The 19,688-nt window shown below is 38.6% G+C and overlaps 3 protein-coding genes across 3 annotated transcripts; all 3 read right to left on the bottom strand.

The window, feature by feature from the left end:
- Positions 1-374: 374 nt before the first annotated feature.
- On the bottom strand, positions 375-4,879 carry LOC116120673. The gene is made up of 7 exons (XM_031406649.1): positions 4,816-4,879; positions 4,508-4,611; positions 4,346-4,395; positions 3,975-4,101; positions 3,843-3,892; positions 3,245-3,369; positions 375-1,177 (listed from the first exon to the last, which is right to left on the bottom strand). Exons 1-7 carry the CDS (start codon positions 4,830-4,832, stop codon positions 1,135-1,137), a joined length of 516 nt encoding a protein of 171 aa, XP_031262509.1. The 5' UTR covers positions 4,833-4,879; the 3' UTR covers positions 375-1,134.
- Positions 4,880-7,458: 2,579 nt separating this feature from the next.
- Positions 7,459-9,291, bottom strand: LOC116120667 (probable disease resistance protein At4g27220). The gene has a single exon (XM_031406644.1). It carries the CDS (start codon positions 9,289-9,291, stop codon positions 7,459-7,461), a length of 1,833 nt encoding a protein of 610 aa, XP_031262504.1.
- A 6,962-nt stretch (positions 9,292-16,253) lies between these two features.
- LOC116120659 lies at positions 16,254-17,945 on the bottom strand. Its single transcript, XM_031406631.1, has 2 exons — positions 17,838-17,945; positions 16,254-17,042 (listed from the first exon to the last, which is right to left on the bottom strand). The coding sequence occupies exons 1-2, from the start codon at positions 17,943-17,945 to the stop codon at positions 16,254-16,256; spliced, it is 897 nt and encodes a 298-aa protein (XP_031262491.1).
- Positions 17,946-19,688: the final 1,743 nt, after the last annotated feature.

Here is a 19,688-nt window from a genome sequence, read left to right as displayed (position 1 = left end):
CTTCCAAACAAGGCCTGAAATGTATTATACTTTAATTAATCACGAGGAAGTTTCCTAGTAAAGTGATAGAAAATAAAAAAAAAAATAGAAAAAAAAAAACTTACCCTTCCATGCTTTCTTAAATTTGATGGGTGATGGAGATTCTCAGTGAACCTTTGAAGCTATGTTATATCTCATACTTTATCTTTAATTAATGGAATCTATTATTTATAAATTTTCCTTTTTAATTTTATTTATTGGAAATATTATTATGTTGGTTTTTGTGAATAAAAGAAATCTTCGAAAGCAAAAGCTGAAGGGCAGCATCGAAACCAATCATAGGTTTAACCATTCTAAATTATTTGGTTGTTACATTCAACAATTATTGCTGTTCAAAACCAATTAACCAGTCCGAAAACCCCTTTTTTTTAATCGAATCGGTTTTTCAGTTCAGAAAAATCTCTGAACCAAAACTGAACCGGTTATAGGGAAAACCAATTTTGAACCAAACTTGTTTTTCAGTTAGGAAAAACTTCCATGGCTTTAGACGACTTAACGAAGTTTCCAACTAAACAAAGAAACTTATTGCCTCAGTTTTGCTATACCAATATAAAAAAAAAGCTTTCAAACATTGTTTTCAAGGAAATGAACCCAACTGTCCCATAAAAAAATTAGAAATAAAAATAGAGTTGCAGATTAACAATACAACCTCAGCTTCAGCTCCAACTGTCCCACAGAAAACTGTAGTTTTTTATTACAGCTTCAGCTGCTTTCACTTTCGTCTCAACCCATGCTGGTTAGATCTCTTAATGTAACTTTCCTCTCTCTCTTCAACTGCCTTGGCTTTGGCTTTCTTCTCTCTCTTCTTCTTTTTCTAACATTAACCCAAGCATACCGAACTGAAGTGGTCTGAAGAACGAAGAAGGAAGTGAAGTGGTCTGAGTTGGTTAGGAGGGAAGACTGAGTGACGAAGTGAAGTGGCATGTGTGTTGAAGTGCGGCGTAATGAAGTGAATGAGAAATAGAATTGGGGATTAGGTTTTTAATTAAAAACAGGCTCAGGCTAACCGGTTATAAATTTTTGTTGAACCGGTAATCAAATCAGAAAACCGGTTCAAGTATTTTCTCCCGAAATCGAATCAGTTTCACTAAAAAATCATATTTCATTGACCAAAATTATGCTGAGCTCCTTTGACAACCTACAATTCAAACATCAAGCATTAAACAAAATTAACTCCGATCATATAAACAATCCAAAAATCATGTCATACTTGACAAGAATATGTCACTTTGTTGTCTTTGTCACTCAAAAACTTAATTTCCAATTCAAAGCATCTGACTAATTAAATTTTAAAATATTTTTAGTTACCTTTGTATGCGTGTGAGTAAATTAATTAGATTTCAATTTTAATGACACTTCTAATATATTAATTTCAATCCTTTTGTTAAGTTAACAAGTTGGATTAGATTCGTAATTCTAAATATCGGATCACATTATCAAAGTTTTTGTCAAATTCAATAGTTCAAAATACCAGTTTCCCAAAAAAAAAAAAATTCTAAATACCTTCATCATGATTTAAAAAAAAAAAAAAATGCAAACTAACGTCTCCAATAAGTCTCATGCACATTATTAAGCATATGTGGCAGTGATTGATTTTCTGTTTTTATCCTTTTTATTAAAGAAATAGAGAAAAATTCAATTACCCACCCCACAGTTTCTGAAAGTCGAGTTTTTAGGTAATTATAGACGTTTTAATCAACTTGCCCCCAAAATTAAAAAAAAAAATAATCAATCACGCCCTATATCTAGTGGGGGCAATTGAGCGACTCAGCTCACCAAAAGCTCAAGATCATTGAGCTCAAGCTCGAGCAGCTCAGCTACAATGTCGAGCTGAGTTCAGTCACTCCTAACTTAGCTCGACAAGCTCGCGAGCTTTAGTGAGCTCGAAATTAGAAAGAGGGTATATGCGATTTTTACAAATATTAGGAGGTATATGTGATTTACCAGTTTGTAAAACTATCAAAGAAAGAATTATTTAATGGGCCATTCATCATTGGTGGGCTCGAGACATTATGTTTGTGGCAGTAGACGATTAAATAAAGGATAGTGTAAAAAATAAAAAATCATCTTCTCTCTTCCTTCTTAGCAAAAACAAACTGCAACTCCATAACCATATTAATGAACTTCTTCCATAACCAAATTAAAGCCCCGATTTTTAACCATATTCCAACTAAAAAAAAAAAAAAAAAAAAAACCAAAAACTATTGTTGGGCTTATTCCACTAAAAGAACTTCTTCCCAATCTCTGTAATTACAAAATCAAGCCTATGAAAGAGAGAAAAAAATACCAAGACCAAAAGAGAGATTGAAGAAAGTTTGAAAGAAAAATAAGAAGAGGAATCAAACCGAAGAAAGGTTGAAGGGTGGACGTTTGAAAGAAAGATTGATAAAAAATATGAAGACTGGAAGTGAGTTTGTTAAAAGACATATGAGATGTCCAAAATATGTTTAGTGTATAGCAAAAAAAAAAAAAAAGAATTTTGCTAATTCAAATTGGGTTGAAATTCACCCTTCCGAAAACTGAGAAATAACTTTGGCAATTCTCAAGGCAGCTAGTAGGGTATAATAGTATTAACTTTGCTCAAGTAGACTTATTTAATATTTTATATAGCTCATATGGATAGTCTATTATATAAAATATCAATATCATCTATATAAAATATCAAAAATACTACTTAAGCAAGATTAATATTATTATATCTAACCTGAGCGAGGTTAATACCATTATACTGCCCTCGAGTAACTCAAGTTTATTCAATTTTTCGAGAAATTAGTTCTTGCAAATTTTTTCTGCAATTTTTTTCCTAAATGTATTATCTCATTTATATTAAACACAAATGACATGGTATTTACCCCTAAACATATACAAATGACAGAAAAAGAAAAAAAAAAAAAAAAAAAGCAAATCTAGAAACATTAAGAGAAGAAAGAAGCGAAAAGAAGAAAAGAGAAAAAAGTGAATGGTAAAATCGTCCAAAATTTGCATCAAATATCTTACTTAGAATGACAAATGGTTTGTTTTTTTAATTTGACTCTTAAAGTAGATTATAAGTAATTATTTCTTTTAGTGATTAACCAACAATGAAAAATTAACTTGCACTTTATTATGGTAAAGATTAGATCGACTTCTAATTAAGATTAATGTGCATCTTAATTTAAAAGCACTTAAAAATAAAAAAAAATAAAAAAATTGTAGGATCTCATACCATTTAACCCAAGAAGGAAGAACGTTTAACCCCTTGAATGCGGAAAGAGTCAGAAGGAAACTGAAAAATACGAGCATTGCTAGGAGCGCCTCCAGCTTTTCTATTTCTTTTGAGGAAAGAAGTTCCTGCCATGTTGATAAATAAAGGCTGTCATTGATGAAAGAGGTGTTGAAAATATATTAATTTCTTTTGTTAAGGGGTCAGGGGCGCAGCCACCCCCGCTGTGCAATCCTGGTGAAAATTTTAGGGAAAAAAATGAATTCCTTTTTAATTTTATATAAATTCATAATCTACTATATATTTTGATTTAATTATATTAAAAATATCTTTTAATTTTTTTATACATTGTTTTTTTCTCGTATTTCCACATCACTTTTCTTTTGTATTAAAATAAAAAAAATGTTACATATTCAAACAAATGTGACAACCTTACATATTTGATATGTGATTTCTTTTAATTATACAATTTATTTTTAATTCAAAGTTATCCAATCATCTTAAAATATACCATATTAAGAAACAAATTACTTGAAATATGAATTCATGATACTTTCCAACACCAACTTCAGATATCAAAGAAGCATGATTAATTACTCACCCGTGACTGTACAGCTGGGAGGCAACAAATAGACAGGATACCAAAAACAGCTGCATTAAAACAAGAATCTTACTAATGATTGTCTAATTAACCATTAATACTAATGATTTTCAAAGGCAAAATAAACCTTACCTGCTCCAATTAATGAAGCTCTTGATCGTGCCAATATACCATGAAGACTAAAACCAATAGCCATGAGTCCACCTAAAACAGGAATTATGCTACAAAAAATTTTTGGTAGCTCCCCCGCTGTCCAATCCTGGTAAAAATTTTAGGGAAAAAAATGAATTCCTTTTTCGTTTTATATAAATTCATAATCTATTATATATTTTTGATTTAATTATTGTAAAAAATATCTTTTAATTATAATTCTTTAAATTTTCTTTATGTAAAGAAAACGTTACGTATACAAACTATAAGATATGTGATTTTTTTTTTTTCTCTCTTCTGCCCATGCTTCAAAAGACAACTTCAGATATCAAAGAAGAAAATTAATTACTCACCTGTGAATGTAAAACTGAGCCGTAATAAATACATAGGATACTATAAAAAGCTGCATTAAAAAGATAGAGAAAGACAAGCCACAATGAGATCATATCACCCATAACCAGATTGTCTAATTAACCATTAATACCAATGATTCTCAAAGGCAGAATAAACTTTACCCGCTAGGGCCGCTTCAGTTGAAGCCATATGACGCCTTAACGTTAAACCAATAAAGTCAATAACGCACACAATAGCCACGAATCCACTTAAAACAAAAAGTATCCTACAAAAAATTGTCACATAAGCACTCTTAAAAGCACCTGAAACCATTAAAACGCTATAATCAATTAAATTCAATAATCTTAATTTTCAACACGAAAACACCATAATCAACAGTATTGACAACAATCCAGATTCACTCCATCACATAGCTTAACATGCTTAAACACAAAAAAAATTAACAATTAATAGATTAAACTTAACAAACCTGTGAGGTTGTAGCATCGAGGCCAGAACGACAGTAGCCCACAAAATCAATCGCAATGTTGACCTTATCACTGCACACAAGCACAACAAAAACGGCCATAAGAAAAATAAAATGTTTCAAGAAAATCATTATAAAATGTTCAAATATTACTCGTTCGGGAGATGATCCTTCAGGTAGCTAAAGTGCCACAAATTGAAGAGATTTGTGGGTTTCAACTTGACATTCCAAATAAATAGCATATCAACTTCAAGATTTAAAAGTGACATTAAATATATAAATAACACGTTCATACCTTTGAAAGGGCATATTAAAAGAAAGATAAAAAAAGCATCAAGGTGACATTGAATTCACAAAATTCAAAAGTACACTTACTGTGTCTTCTGTATACTCGTTGTATGGTTGTATTAAGGTCATTCTTCCAAAACTTTTCATCAAATCTGAGATTCTTGACTTCGAGTAATTTTTCAGCACGTAAGACTCCTTGACAGAAAGTTTTCATCCTGTTGCAGTTATTCAATTCTAATTTTTCCAAAGATGGAAATTCCAAAGTGTAGTTCCCAGAATAGAAGCATTTGAGACTTTTTAAATCATTGAGTAAGAGATACATCAAATTTTTGAAAACAATCTTTTCATCTCCTCCTGCATGGCCCTCATTTTCTACTACTTCTATCATCACATGGCATGCTGTTATTTCCATTTCCCTCAGCTGCTCCAAGCTTTTGGCTATTGAAGATGTCATTAAGTTGACAAATCCATTGCAATGCGTTACTTTCAGAACTTTTAGATTTTGGAAAGCCACATGGGATAATGGAGGTAGATTAATCAATTCGTCGAACCCCGTTATTTCGAGATGTTCCACAAATTTTATCTGAAAGATTCCAAGTAGAATAATGTCAATGCCTCCAAATTGAGGTTAATTACAGATCAACATCGAGTTAGAGTTAATAAATTTTTTTCTGTACTTTTAACGACAAATAGGAAGGGGAAAAAAGTTCAATTGCTGGGAACGTTTCCACACCACAAATACTAGCCCAAGTCCCCAGCCCACCGTCGCCGCTCAAAATGTTCTTAATTAATCACCAAAATCTCTCCCAAAAAAAAAAAAAAAAAAAGGAAAAAAGTTGCAAGCTAAATCAACACAAACGTGTGAGGGTTGAGGGTCAAATATGTGAGGATGGAGGTGGGGGTTAGGGAAGATGGTGAGGATGGCCTGTGAAGATCCGGTACTTCAATAAGTTTTATTGACAAGATTTTAATTACAAAATTCATCTCAACCCAACTAATAATTAATTTAATTTAATCTTTTTTTTTCTAAATTCATATTGAAGAAAAAAGAGATATTAAACATCATATAATAATGTTACTATAAATTTATGAATATAAAGATGTTTTTTTATCTTTCTTTCCTCTTTTTCAATAATGGAAGAAAAGAGACTTGTACCTTTTCCAACAAGTAGAGGTATCGTGGCTCTGAAATGTCTTCTGAATCGGATCTCTTTACTTTGGGAGTGTTTGTCTAAACTTATGAAAATTAGCTTATAAGCAACGAATACTTATAAGCTAATTTTAGCTTATAAGCATTTGAAATTTTAAGCAATTACGTGTTTGGTTAAAGTACTTATAAGTGACTGATAAGTAGTTGACGTGTTTGGTAAAATGTGACTTATAAGTACATTTTATTATAAAATGACTAAAAAGGGTACTACATTAAACAAGGATATACTATGAAATTTTAAAATTAAACAAGGATAATGTGGTAATATACTTGGTCAAACTAGCTTATAAGCAGAGTGCTTATAAGCCAAAAAAAAAAAGTACCTCCCCCCCAACTTATTTTTTTTGGCTTATAAGCTTAACTTATAAGCTCAAAAAAGTCATAAACAAACATGTCAGCTTAATTTTAGAGCTTATAAGCAAGTTTGACCCGCTTATAAGCTTAGACAAACACCCCCTTTTTCATGGCAAGACACCAGCAATTTCTTTAACTGAGGCCATTCATGAGTATGTTTTCTAGAGTAGAAAGCTTTTAGCTTTGGTAGCTCTCTTAGACTCAAAAAGGTTACTCTCGGAAAGACAAACGCTGTAGCTTCACCATCTAACATAACAATCTTCTTCGAAGATATACAATTGCGAATCTCAAGGTGTTCGAGCTGCTCAAAATTTTTGACTAAAGATGACGGGAAAGCATATTTTAGGTTTTTGCAGTCCCACAATGTCAAGCGCTTTAAATTTTTGTAGGAAGGTGTTAATGCTGGATTTTGGTGGTCCCAGATCTTCTTAACTTTAATTGCTCTCAGATCTAAGGTCTTCAAATTTGGAAAAGCAACCTGCAATCAAATTTAATTTAATTTTAATATTTTCTCTCATAAAATCGTCTCTTTTGTCTTAATATATTTCACACCAATTATGACATAATTTATGAGTCCTATTAATGAACTTGAATAGTTGAATGATTGTTGCATCTCACTCATAACGCTCCGAAACACCATTGAGCAACTATTTAACTTGCCAAAATACAAAGTTTAGCTAAAATCAATCCCATATAATAAAATTACGCCTGCTAATTGTGTGTCCAAAAATTAGTGTAAACAAATAAAAATAAGCATGAAAAACTATTAAAATATATAATAGAAAACTACAAGGTTATGTAAACCAAACCTTCTTGTTGGAAAGTAATATTGGAGTGTCAAGTTCATCCTGCCATCTCTCTTGCAATGTTGAAGGTTTCTTCACTTCAGAATAGAAGCTTGTAAGATGTGGAAGAAAGTTGAGAGTCAAAGAGCGTAACTGATAGAATTTAATCTGATCAATTACTTCATTGTTGTTTTCATTTTCTCCTCTTTCAACAGCAAAAATCTGTTTCATATTGTCGCAAGATTCCACCTTCATTGTCTGAAGTTGTGGAAGGCTTCTAGCATTGGCGAATGAAAAGATATTTTCCAATTTAACACATCCTTTCACATCTATGATCTTCAGGTTGCAAAAAGACTCTTTTGTCAGATGACCAGAACATATGTTCTTCAACTCAGTCAAGTTTAGTAGAATCAGTGACTCCAAGTTGCAGAAGACAACACCGTCTCTGCAATTTGTTGAGTTAAAAATGCACGAGAGATTAGGAGTGTTGTGAAGATGGAGATGTTTCAGTTGAGAAGAACTCGGTTGTGAAGAACTTTCTCTCTCCAGTTCGTTAAGAACATTCCCAATACACTGCAATTTCCCTATGCATAAGAATTCAACATTCTTGAAGCATCGAAACTTCTCTGACCAATTGATAGAATTGCACTCCAGTCTCAGTGTCCTTAAAGTCCCATCCTCATCAAACGGCCCCGAGTCTTGAAAATTGCACGATCCACAAGATAAGAGAAAATTATCACTTATGGATATATTGTACCTTAGCAAATCTTTGGAGAACAAGCCTTCTGGAAAAATATTTGCATCGTTAAACTGTATTTCTAAAGTGGCGAGACGAGGCAACCCGTTCAACTCATCAAGGATGGCTTTCCTTCTTTCAATATTGAGACCTCCAATTTTCTGTAGAACAAAACATCCTCTCATATACAATTCTTCCAATCTGTATAAACCTGATATCACATTTGGTGCAATAACTGTTAGTCGTTGACAATTACTTAAATCTAACAATATTAACTGAGTCAATTGACCTATTTCTTTAGGCAATTGCTCAATTGTTGAATATCGTAAACTAAGAATTTTTAATGTCCGCAACTGTCCAATAACAGCTATGTCATCAACTACACTATTATCTAGACGCAATGTCTGAAGCTTTGTTATGAGACGAATTGACGATGACCACAAAGAGGAAAACTTCATCCTAGTCAAATCTAAGACTTTGAGATTCCTCATCCCTTTAAAAAAATCCTCAGGAATTTCAACATGAGAATCACCAACCTTGGTATTCATATAGAACAATTCAAGTTCTGGACATTCCAACTTTTCACGAAGGTCAGAAATAGTGCTATCACGTAAGAAGATCTTTTTGCAAATCTTTTGTTCATCCTCACTAGGCCATCTCCAATTCATCTCATTTCTCACGGAAAACACATGGTCCTCTCCTTTTGCAAGGGATGAAGCAACTTCACGGATAAAATCATGCATTGAAAAGGAATAGTTGGTTTGATCGTTAAGCAACAAAGAAGAGTCTTTAAGTTCACTGATCAATGCATACACCTTATTCCAAGCGTCTTCGATCGTGAAAATGTTTGGAAATATATTTAATCCCATAGCATATATGACCAAGTCTAAAATAAAACCTTGATGGCTCATTAGACTACAGAGCAAAAAAGTCTTCTTCAGATCACTTTTTAAGTAATTGTAACTTAATTGTATTGATACATATGCTCTACTCATATCTCCTGTGAAGTTTTCTGGAGAAGACCTTTTCAACTGTCGCAAGGCTTCTTTCCATTGTGGTGGATCTCTTTTATTCTTTAATGCGTTTGCTACAGTGACAATCGCCATGGGCAAGCATCCACACTTCTGACATATATCTTTCGGCAAAGATTTCAACTCACGTTTTTCAGTCAAATCACCTGCAGAAGGTAACAAGAAATACAATTTTTAAATTATTATTTTTTTAAATATAGTTCAATCATAAATTATGAAAATCAGGTTGTGGGAATTTGATCGGATGTTAGCAAATCCTAAATCCCTATGAAAACGAAAATAAAGCAAATAAATGACAAATAAATAAACCACTCACAAACATAAGACTTGTAGTGGTTCACTTTGTATGAGATCTACATTCATTTTACCATTGCGGAATTTCATCACTATGAAGAAGAAGAAAAATTACAAGAGTCTCTCACAAGTCTCACAAATTGGCTCTCTCTCATTAAACCTCTCTTTGGTAGCTCTTACTCTCTAATTATAGTTTTGTCTACTATTCTATTGCATTACCTAACTCTATAATGTAATTAACCTATTTTTATGGGTAATACATGAATTACTATTTCTTATAGGACTCAAATCTAATATCCTAATAAGAATTTTATTTTAATTCCTAATACAATTATATTTTTATTCATAATGCAATACTAATTTAGATTGAATTTGACACCACAATCTCAATAGATAATACAGCATTAAGTGAAAAATGTGATTACGTGTTGTAATCTTATTTCTTAAACATCTTCCAACTCTCTTTTTCACTTAAATTGCCAATCTCAAAAACTTTACAGTTTACAACCCATCTTCACTAACATATCTTTGTATCTTGTTGTCATATAATTTACATCTCCATTATCATCTTCATCAGAATCCCTATACTCTTCAAATCTACTTCTTCCCAAGCATCATCTAAAATGATCAGGATCTTCTTTCTTCTCTAAGTTATTCAATCATGCATACAACCTACATGCTTTTTTCAGTCCTAACTAGGGCTATATACGAGTTAGCCGAGCCGAACACTATGGTGTTCGAAGCTTGGCTCATAAAATTTAACGAGCTCAAGCTCGAGCTTGGGTTCGCCGAGCTCTAAAAACCAGGCTTCAAGCTCGAGTTCTTAAATATTTTGAGCTCGAGTTCAACTCGCGACACCGCTCGTTTAGAGTCCTCAACCCAAAGCACCACCAACAATCCTTCAAAACAACGTCATCCAAAGCCAACCCACTAATCATCACCAACCATCAGATCCAAAGCCAAATAGCCACAAATATATGACTCAAAATTCACCAGTTGTGAGAGAAGAAGAAAAGAGAAGAGGAGAGAAAGAAAAGGAAGAAAGAGAAGGAAGAGATGAAGATTGAAGGAGAAGTAAGAAGAAAGTTGAAAGAAGGAAAAGGAGGAGAGGAAAGAGGGAGGGAAAAAGATGAAAAAAGATGAGAAAGTGTAGGCGCTAGAAAGAGATAGGATTTAGGAAGTGGATAATTTATATAGGATATAGTAAATTACATATAACCCCATGATACTTAACAAATAGCACTTATACCCTTTCGGCCATTCACGAGCCTATGAGCCGGTAGTGGGTGGTTCGTAACTCAGCTCGGAGGTCCCGAGCCGCTATCTCCAGCTCCGCTCAACAAAAGTCGAGCCGAACCACTCGTTCAAGTAGCTTGCGGCTCGATCACTTACAACCCTAGTCCTAACTACTCAACGATTTTTTTTTTGAATCCTTAAGATTTTTTACAAATTTGTTTTTTAACATATAACAATGTTGAGATTTAATGGCCCGTTTTATGAGTTGTTTCCTTGTAAATTCTTATCTTTTTAGGAAGGTTATTTATGGTGTGTTTGGTAGAGCATTTTGAGTAGCATTTTTGAAAAAGCTAAGTTGGGTTTTGTAAATTCTAAAATTTACAATTGAATGAAAGACAGAATCTTGTGGGGTGAGCCACTGACAACCTAGATGGACCTGTGGAGGGTAACCCGGAGGTTGGGGGGAGCTTTAGCAGTGTAGGGAAGTTGAAGTAGATGGTGGGATTGACAGTACGAGAGTTGGAGCTTTGGGGAGATCCCTGATGAAAGGGTTTGCCTCCCTTTATATAATGAACTCATGGGGTTGGAATCCTAGTAGGACTCTGAATCCTACTTATTAGGGGAGTTCCAATTTGGTTTATATACAGGATCCTACAAGAAATGGAAATTGGGCTGGGATTCTGATCCCTTTGTGGACTGCTGTGGGCGAATGGGCCAGACCTAGTTCAACTTAATTCGGGAGGTGGCCCAACTCATAAACCAGGCAGTTTCCAAGGTATTCTAAGCGTGGGCCTAGTCAGGATTGGGCCAAGGCTCTGGGCAGTCACATATCATCGTTGTGATTGGACCTCGTCAAGCCTAATACGAATTTTGGCCCATACAGTTTGTCCCCCACTCTCTTAATTAAAGGGTATTTAGCTTAAGAGAGTAGATTCGATTGTCTACGTTCGGGACATAGATAGGCCAAGGTTCCTAGGCAGATGGTTAGGTTGTCAAAGGCGTCAAAGGGACGCGTATAAGTCGGTTCGGGTCAAATGGCCGAGCCTAACAAAAAGGAGACATGAGTGTTTTGCGATTACAAAGCTTGCACATGTTCGGTTCAGCACAATTCAACTCAAGGTACAATATCCGAACGGGATAAGGTATTTGTCGTTGGGATCCTTTCCGTGTGTTTATCCGATGCCCATTTAGCCTGTATCGTTTCAGGCTCGGTTCGACTAGCTAGGTGTGGGTTGGTGACCTTGGTGGGACTGACTGAGATAATTGCCGAGCTCCCGAAAGGGTGTGGGTGGGAAGGTATGAGTCCTCGACTTGTCATGGAGGTGTTTCGATGAGATCATCTGAGCCATCTTGGTTTGGCAAGCTAAGAGGGTCCCAGGTTGGCGCTGTTAGGACACTCTGTTTCTCGCCTCTTTTAAGTCACGTGCGAAATATGAGAGGCAAGAAATAAAAAGTTTCCGCCCTTTGGCGGCTAGTAGGATTACGCCACCTGTCACTTGTCAGTTTTGTTTTTTTTTTTAAATGCGGTGACTCATCATTCACCCCATTTATCAAGTTCGGGCTCGTTTAGGAGAGAGAGAACGTCAACTTCGTTTCCTTCGTGAGAGTTTTTCGTTTTCAGCCATCCAATCCCGTAAATTTTCTCTTCCTTTGTTCCTCTTTCTTGGTTTTTTACTATTTTTGTGTCAAAAGGACAAGAAAAAGAGTGTTTAAAGGTCTGTTTTGAGGTGTTTTAGCTCGTTTTTGATTTCATCTCTTGCGTTTTTTGGTGAGTCGGCGGTTTCTTGAAGTTTTGGGCTGGTATTCTAAGGGCGGGGTGGTGTTCCGGTTTGCTCTGGGGGGAAGATGAAGATAAAAGATTTTCTTTGGCTTGGGTCAAGCAAGAGCCGAATCGGATAGGGTCTGATCCGAGTGAAGTATATCTTTGAGCAATCAGGTAGTGCCAAGGTAGGTGAAGATTGAGGGCAACGAAACAAAGTAGTGATGTCTGGAAGGAATGAGTATGAGGACGTATTGACCATGGTGATGATCCCGGAAGGTGATCAGGCAGCCCCAACGCGGGGGTGAGTGTCGCCTTTCGTCACAACGATAGGCCGAGCGGTCACGGTGTAGACAGGAACGACGATGGGTCGATTGATGAAGGGTCTAACAATGAATCTGAGTGAGAAGATGCCACCAACGCAGACCGGACTGATGGTAGTGGGATCCCCTCGACCAGTGGTTCTGCAGGGGACGAGCAAAGTCATCCTGGAGTAGGGATGTTAGCCGATAATGCCCCATCCCAGATTGAACGGGTGGAGCTTGGGAAACCTAGTTATCTGTGCAAGATACCTATTTTCGTTGGGATGAGGGTGCCGAGCCGGAATGAGAGAGTTGATTGGTTCGTGCTAGGTTGGGTTAGTATCTATGAGCAGACTTTGGTAAAGGGGATGCACTTCAATATTCCTCGGCTGGTGCGTGAAGTGCTAAGTCATTATGGTATCACCCCGAGCCAACTGATGCTGAACGTTTGGCGGTGGCTCATGTTGATTGAATGCTTAAGTGCTCAACTTAGAGTTGAGTTCAAGGTTATGGATCTGCTCTATTCATACTATTTGAAAGAACATTATAAGGAAAGGAGTTGATACCTGTTCACGCTTCGGCACGGCCGAAGGCATTTAGTAACTGGATTGAAGACTTATGACAAAAAGTGGAAGGATGAGTACTTTTTGTCAAAGGCGAGTTGGTCTTCGGGGTAGGCGGAGCCGAGGGCATTCCCTTCTTCTAGCAGACGACATGTGATAAGGCTTGGTTTTAGTTGTAAGTGTTAGAGTATTAAATCGCATTGTTTCTTTTTTTTGCAGATTTGAACTATAACAGACACTTGTCGGGTCTTCGCGCTGAAGAGAAGAGTCGAGCGATTCTTACTTTATCGGAGGAGGAGAGGAACTACCGTCAAGTGTTAAGTGAGGCGAATCTACGAAGAAGCCCTTTGTGGAGTTAGGTCCTAGACATGCATGAAGGTACAGTTGTTCCGCTCGGGCATCTGTTGCTATATGTCTTGTTGGCCCGGTATAGCAACCTCCTCGTCTTTGGCAGATCCGTTCACCACCCACTAATAGTTGAAGAATTGTGCCTTACAGAAGAGAGGATGTCGAGCGAGTTTAGAGTGCCTTTAGTGAAGGAGATAAAGGAGAAACGCCGGATAAAATTGGCATGAAAGCGAAGAAAGATAGAATCGGGTGAGAGTTTATTGGCTCTGATGGACACGACTTCGAGCCAAATCCCTCAACCCACGCAAAAGATGTTGCCGAGGGCTACTGTGGTGGTGCCAGATGACGATAATGTGAAGATCGTCATCCCGTTTGACGCCTCGGCTTACTCTGATACATCTTTCATGGAAGCCATGGTGGATTCATTCCCTTTTCCTGAGGATGAGCGCCAACTTAAGTGGCTCGGTATGACACAAGCAGTCGAGTGGACAATGGCTCAGCTATTTCAGGTGATTGATCCCATTGTTTTGCGCCACTTACGCCTTTTTTACTTGGTCTAATTTGTTTGTCATTTTGCGCTTGCAAGCCTTTTCTAGAGGTGGTTATCTCCAAAAGTTAGTTAGTTCGCAGGATCGAAGGAATAAGGAATTGGAGCAGCGTAACAAGGAGCTCATTGATGCTACCTCCGAGCTGGAGAACAAGCTCCGTGCGGGACAAGAAAAAAAGTTGCGCTTGGAGAGGGAACATGTCGATCTCGCTTGACAAATGCAGAATACTCAAGCTGAGTAGGAGGCTAAAAGGGCCTCGCTCCTTTGTAGGCTGGAGACCATCTTTATAGAGGCAGTTTTGAAAACTCGCTCGAAGCTTATAGAGGAGTACAAAGTGGGGAAACAGGGTGAATGGGAGCCAGACGAGGACATAGTGGAGTACAAAGTGTTCCTAGCAGAACAAGATCTTGGACCCGAGTTGAATGTCCGTGAGGATGAGATCGAGGCGCCGGAAACTGATACGAGTGGGCTTAGCTGACGGACTGCAGGAGACGACTGGTGATAAAGTGGCGTTGAGCAACCAACAAACTGGGGATGCGTCCGGGCCGAGCGATTCGACCACTGAAGACATTTAGACTTACTTGCCTTGTGCACTAAACTATGTTTTGTACTTAATTTTTTTTTCTTGTTTGAAGTGCCGAGTGCAGCTTTTGGCTATAAGTGTCGTGAGCACATAATTATGTTTAGTTTTGGCCCACCGGGCATTTTTATGGGAGTCTGGCTCCTCTTGTTTATTTTCTATCTTATGATGGTTGTTTGAGCTTTGTTGGTGGCGAGTGCCCTGAAGGGTCACTAGGGTGTCTATGTCTCGACACTAAGTTAGCAAATCCACAACTTTTACACACTCATGAAACGTGAATAATACTTTTATTAATAATGAAATCTAAGTTGGAGAAAACAAAGAACGTTCAACGGAGATAAGGGGGAGTAGATAGACCCACCTTGTCCCCGTTGTGGATAAGAAAAAAGGATAAGGTGGGGTCGAGTTGACTGATTATCAGAAATGATAGATTTTCATATACGTGGCATTCTAACTGTTGGTGACATTCTTGCCTTCTGTTGTTTGTAGTTGGTATGCCCCTTTGTCGACAACTTTGGTGATCTGTAAGGTCTTTCCTAAGTAGGATCGAGCTTGTCGGTTCCCAGTACCTTTGTGTTTTGGAAGACCCATCGCAAAACCCAATTGCCGACTTTGAAGATTCTTGCTTAGACATTCTTGTTGTAGTGTTGGGTTACCTTCTATTGGTATACGACATTGCAGACTAGTGCTCAGTCCCGTAACTCGTTGGTGAGGTCAAGGTTGTGGCAAAGTTGTTGCCTGTTGGCGTCTTCATCTATCCATTGGAGCCATGCCGACAGATTTGTTACTTTTACTAGGATAATAGCTTTCGAGCCATAGGCTAACGAAAATGGTGTTTCTTCCATTGATGACCACGTGGTGGTGCGGTAAGACCATAGTACCCCGGGGAGCTCATCTGCCTAAGCGTCTTTTGCTTTTTTTAGTCTCTTCTTCAATGTCTGGAGGATGGTTTTGTTCGAGGATTCAGCTTGCCTGTTCGCTTAGGGGTATCGGGGAGTGGATAAGCTTAACTTGATGTTCCATGTCTCGTAGAAGTCTTGGAAGCCTGAACTGATAAACTGGGAGCCATTGTTTGTCATTATCTCCTTAGGTAGGCCGAATCGACAAATAACATTCTTCCATATGAAGCTCTTAACTTCGCAATCTCTGATCTGAGCGAAGGCTTTCGCTTCTATCCATTTAGTGAAGTAATCGATGACCACAAGCATATACACTCTTTGGCTTGGCGCGGTGGTAGCTTTTCAATGATATCCATTCCCCACTTCATGAATGGCCATGGTATGAGTATAGAGGTGAGCTGCTCTGAAGAGAGGTGAGCTGCTCCGAAGGAAGATGTGAGACTTTGGAGAAGCGTTGGCAGTTATTGCACTTATTGGAGTATTTGGTTGCGTCGGCGCACATGATGGGCTAGTAGTAGCTGACTATCAATGCTCTGTTGGCGAGACTCCGCCCTCGGCCGTGGTTGCCACACTTGCCTTCGTGGAGCTTTGCAAGTATGTGCTTTGCTTCTTCAAGAGTGATGCACTTGAGGTATGGTCCCAAGAATGATCTTTTGAGTAGGTGGCCCTCATACATGGTAGACCGTGCCGCTTTGGCTCTGAGCCATCTTGCTTTATTCTTATCTTTGGGTAGTTCATCATTCTCCAAGTAGTGTAGGACGGGTGTCATCCACGAGTTGTCTGGGCCGACTAGAGTGACTTCGACCGAACCCGAGGCAATGGCTGATGCATATAGGTATACCAAGGGGATAATTGTTGGATACTGGGTTTTCAAGGTCGAGCCAAGATTTGCAAGGGCGTTTACATGGGAGTTTTTGGTCCTCGGGACTTGGGTGATTGTGATCTCTTCAAATGATGATTGGAGTTCTTTAGCCAAGTTTAGATACAAAGTCATCTTGGGGTCCTGTGCATGATAGGAGCCTTGGATTTGATTCACCATTAGCTGTGAGTCGGATTTCACTACTATTTTTTTGATCCCTATTCCTTTGGTGAGTGAGAGCCTAGCAATCAGTGCCTCGTATTCGGCCTCTTTGTTGGTTGCTTTGAAGTCGCATCGTATGGCTTGTTGCAAAGTATCCCCTTTTGGGGAGATGAGAAGCAATCCAAGTCCGCTGCCATTGATGTTGCTTGAGCCATCCACATATAGGGTCCACTTGGTGGATGCATGATTTGTCAGAGATAGGAGCTCATTCTCCGCCTGAACAGAAGTGTTGGGTGTGAAGTCAGCAATGAAGTTAGCTAGGACTTGAGATTTGATCGTAGTGCGGGGTTGGAAAGAGATATCAAACTTGCTCAGTTATACTACCCATTAGACAAGCCGACCTGAGAGATTTGGCTTGTGGAGTACTTTTTTCATAGGGTAGGAGGTTAGGATTATGATCGGGTGGCATTGGAAGTACGGTCGCAACTTCCGTGCGACTGTGATCAAGGCAAGAGCCAATTTCTCAAGTTGGTTGTACCGAGTCTTGGCTTCGAGCAAGGACTTGCTGGTGTAGTAAACTAGTAGTTGCTTTCCTTTTTCCTCTCAGATCAGCACGACAGATGTGGCAAAGTCAGATACCACCAAGTATGTGAAGAGTTGCTCCCCCGTCTTTGGCTTGGATAGTAATGGAGGTAACGTTAAGTACCATTTCAATTGGATCAATGCCTCTTTGCATGTTGGAGTCCATTCAAATTTCTTTGATTTCCTGAGGGCAGCGAAGAAGAGGTGGTTTTTCTCTGCTGACTTGGAGATGAACCGACTGAGAGCGGCTATCCTTTTTGTGAGACGTTGCACATCTTTTATGCTAGTTGGAGATAGGATGCCCAAGGCCGCCCTGATCTAATCTTGATTGGCCTTGATGCCGTGTTGCATGACCATATATCCTAGAAACTTTCCTAAGGACACACCGAAGCAGCACTTAACCAAATTTAACTTCATATTGTACTTCTGCAGCACCTCGAAAGATTACCGCAGGTGGTCGAGATGCTGCTCAGCTATTACTGACTTTACCAGCATATCGTCGATGTAGACTTCCATAGAGTCTCCTAGCAGGTTAGAGAACATTTTGTTCATGAGTCGCTGGTAGGTGGCTCCAGCATTCTTCAGGCCAAATGGCATCACTTTGTAGCACTAGGTGCCTCGTTCGGCAATGAATGCGGTCTTTTCTTGGCCGTCTAGGTACATCAGTATCTAGTTCTAGACAGAAAAGGCGTCCATGAAGTTGAGTAGTTCATGCCCAGCAGTGGCATCCACTAGCATGTCTATGTAAGAGAGCGAGAAGGAGTCCTTGGGACAGGCTTTGTTTAGGTTGGTGAAATCGATACAAACTCTCCACTTGTCGTTCTTTTTCTTCACTATCACCATGTTCGCCAACCAATTTGGGTATTGAACCTCTCGAACTGAGTAGTTGCTAAGTAGTTTCTCATCCTCCTCATTGATCACCTTGTTTCTCTCTGGGGCGAATCTTCTGCTTTTTTGTCTCACAAGAGGGAAGTCTGGGTCAGCATTTAGTTGGTGCATTATAGCTTCTGGGTTATTCCTAGTCATGTCGGAGTGGGACCAAGTGAAGTAATCTTGGTTCTCCATTAGGAAGTCAATAAGCTTCTTCGGATATTGGGTGAGAGCTAAGCTCCCATTTGTGTCCTTCGATCCAGAAACTCTGGGTGAATTTGGACCTCATCCAACTCTTCCATTGCTGGTTTGTCTGGATCTACTTTTCCAGTTGGAGGTGTCTGTAGTTGCTACATGGTGCCGTTGTTCAGCTTGAAGGCATTTTGATAACAATCTCTAGAGGCCTTCTAATCTCCCTTAATCTCTTTGATGCCCTACTTGATGGGAAATCTGATTGTTTGGTGGAAATTTGAGGGAATGGCCCGAATGCTATGAATCCATAGGTGGTTTACTGATTAATTCCTTTGGAATAGACCGGCAGAGCAATCTCCCCGATGGTGTATTTTTACTTTGAGCTAAACCCTACGAGAAGAGTTGGGCGGCGGGTGATGCTAGACTCATCCAACCCCATCGACTTAAATGCTTCCAGAAACATGATATTTGCTAAGGAGCTAGGGTCTACCAAGATTCTTCTAACAATGATGTTGCGATCTGAAGGGTGATTACGAGTGCGTCATGATGGGGATTCAAAAGTGTTGTTGCCTCGTTATCCATGAATTCTATGGTTAGGTTAGTGGTTTTATATTGTGTCGGCTTTGAGTGTTATAACTGTGTGTTAGCTGCGGTTATGGCATGACACTTCGTCGAGGAGTAGCTTACCCCACTAACTTTTTATCCGCCCAAGATAACTCCACACATTCCATCTATGCGATCCTTGTTCGTCATTGTGCTCTTCCCCTTGTCTGTCAAGAACTCACGAAGATGTCCACTTTTTAGTAGCTTAGCTACTTCGAGGTAGAATGCAATGCAATCGACAGTGTTATGGCCGTGGTCTCCATGGAATTCACACCATTTGGTGGTGTCCCGCTTTGCTCCAAGGTGTTTCAATTTTCCTGGCCATCTTACCACGTTCCCCATCTCTTTCATCACGGCTACCACTTTTATTGGCTCTATATTGAGGTTACAGTCAGGCAGCTTATGCTTGGGTGGTGTGTTGTGGTCGCCGTGCCAAGCCAAGGGGCGATCTAGTCGACACCTGTTGTCTCGTACAAGAACTCTCCTTACTGAATAGGGCTCCGTTGGCTTGGTGTCATGAAGCTTATCGAGGCATCGTGAGTGACGATCATCATTGGCGCTTTGCTTGGCTTTATGAGCTTCGTCTTCCTCCCACCTAATCTCAACCTAAGCATGGGCCAATAAGTCATCCATGGTGTTGCAATTAAACTTGGTAAGTTCCTTGTACAACTCTCC

The sequence above is a fragment of the Pistacia vera genome, unplaced genomic scaffold (genome assembly GCF_008641045.1).
Source record: "Pistacia vera cultivar Batoury unplaced genomic scaffold, PisVer_v2 Contig1262, whole genome shotgun sequence".
NCBI classification, from domain to species: Eukaryota; Viridiplantae; Streptophyta; class Magnoliopsida; order Sapindales; family Anacardiaceae; genus Pistacia; species Pistacia vera.
The sequence above is the reverse complement of the archived record's forward strand: the minus strand, read 5'-3'. Positions and strand labels throughout refer to the sequence as shown.

Coding starts and splice junctions, on each gene's coding strand:
- LOC116120673 (XM_031406649.1), bottom strand. Junction 4,396..4,507: donor AACTGAAGCGGCCCTAGCGG/GTAAAGTTTATT, acceptor TTTTTAATGCAG/CTTTTTATAGTATCCTATGT. Junction 4,102..4,345: donor GCTCAGTTTTACATTCACAG/GTGAGTAATTAA, acceptor AATTTTTACCAG/GATTGGACAGCGGGGGAGCT.
- LOC116120667 (XM_031406644.1), bottom strand. CDS start 9,291: ATGGCGATTGTCACTGTAGCAAACGCATTAAAGAATAAAAGAGATCCA.
- LOC116120659 (XM_031406631.1), bottom strand. CDS start 17,945: ATGCCATTTGGCCTGAAGAATGCTGGAGCCACCTACCAGCGACTCATG. Junction 17,043..17,837: donor TCTACATCGACGATATGCTG/GTAAAGTCAGTA, acceptor ACTTCTGTTCAG/GCGGAGAATGAGCTCCTATC.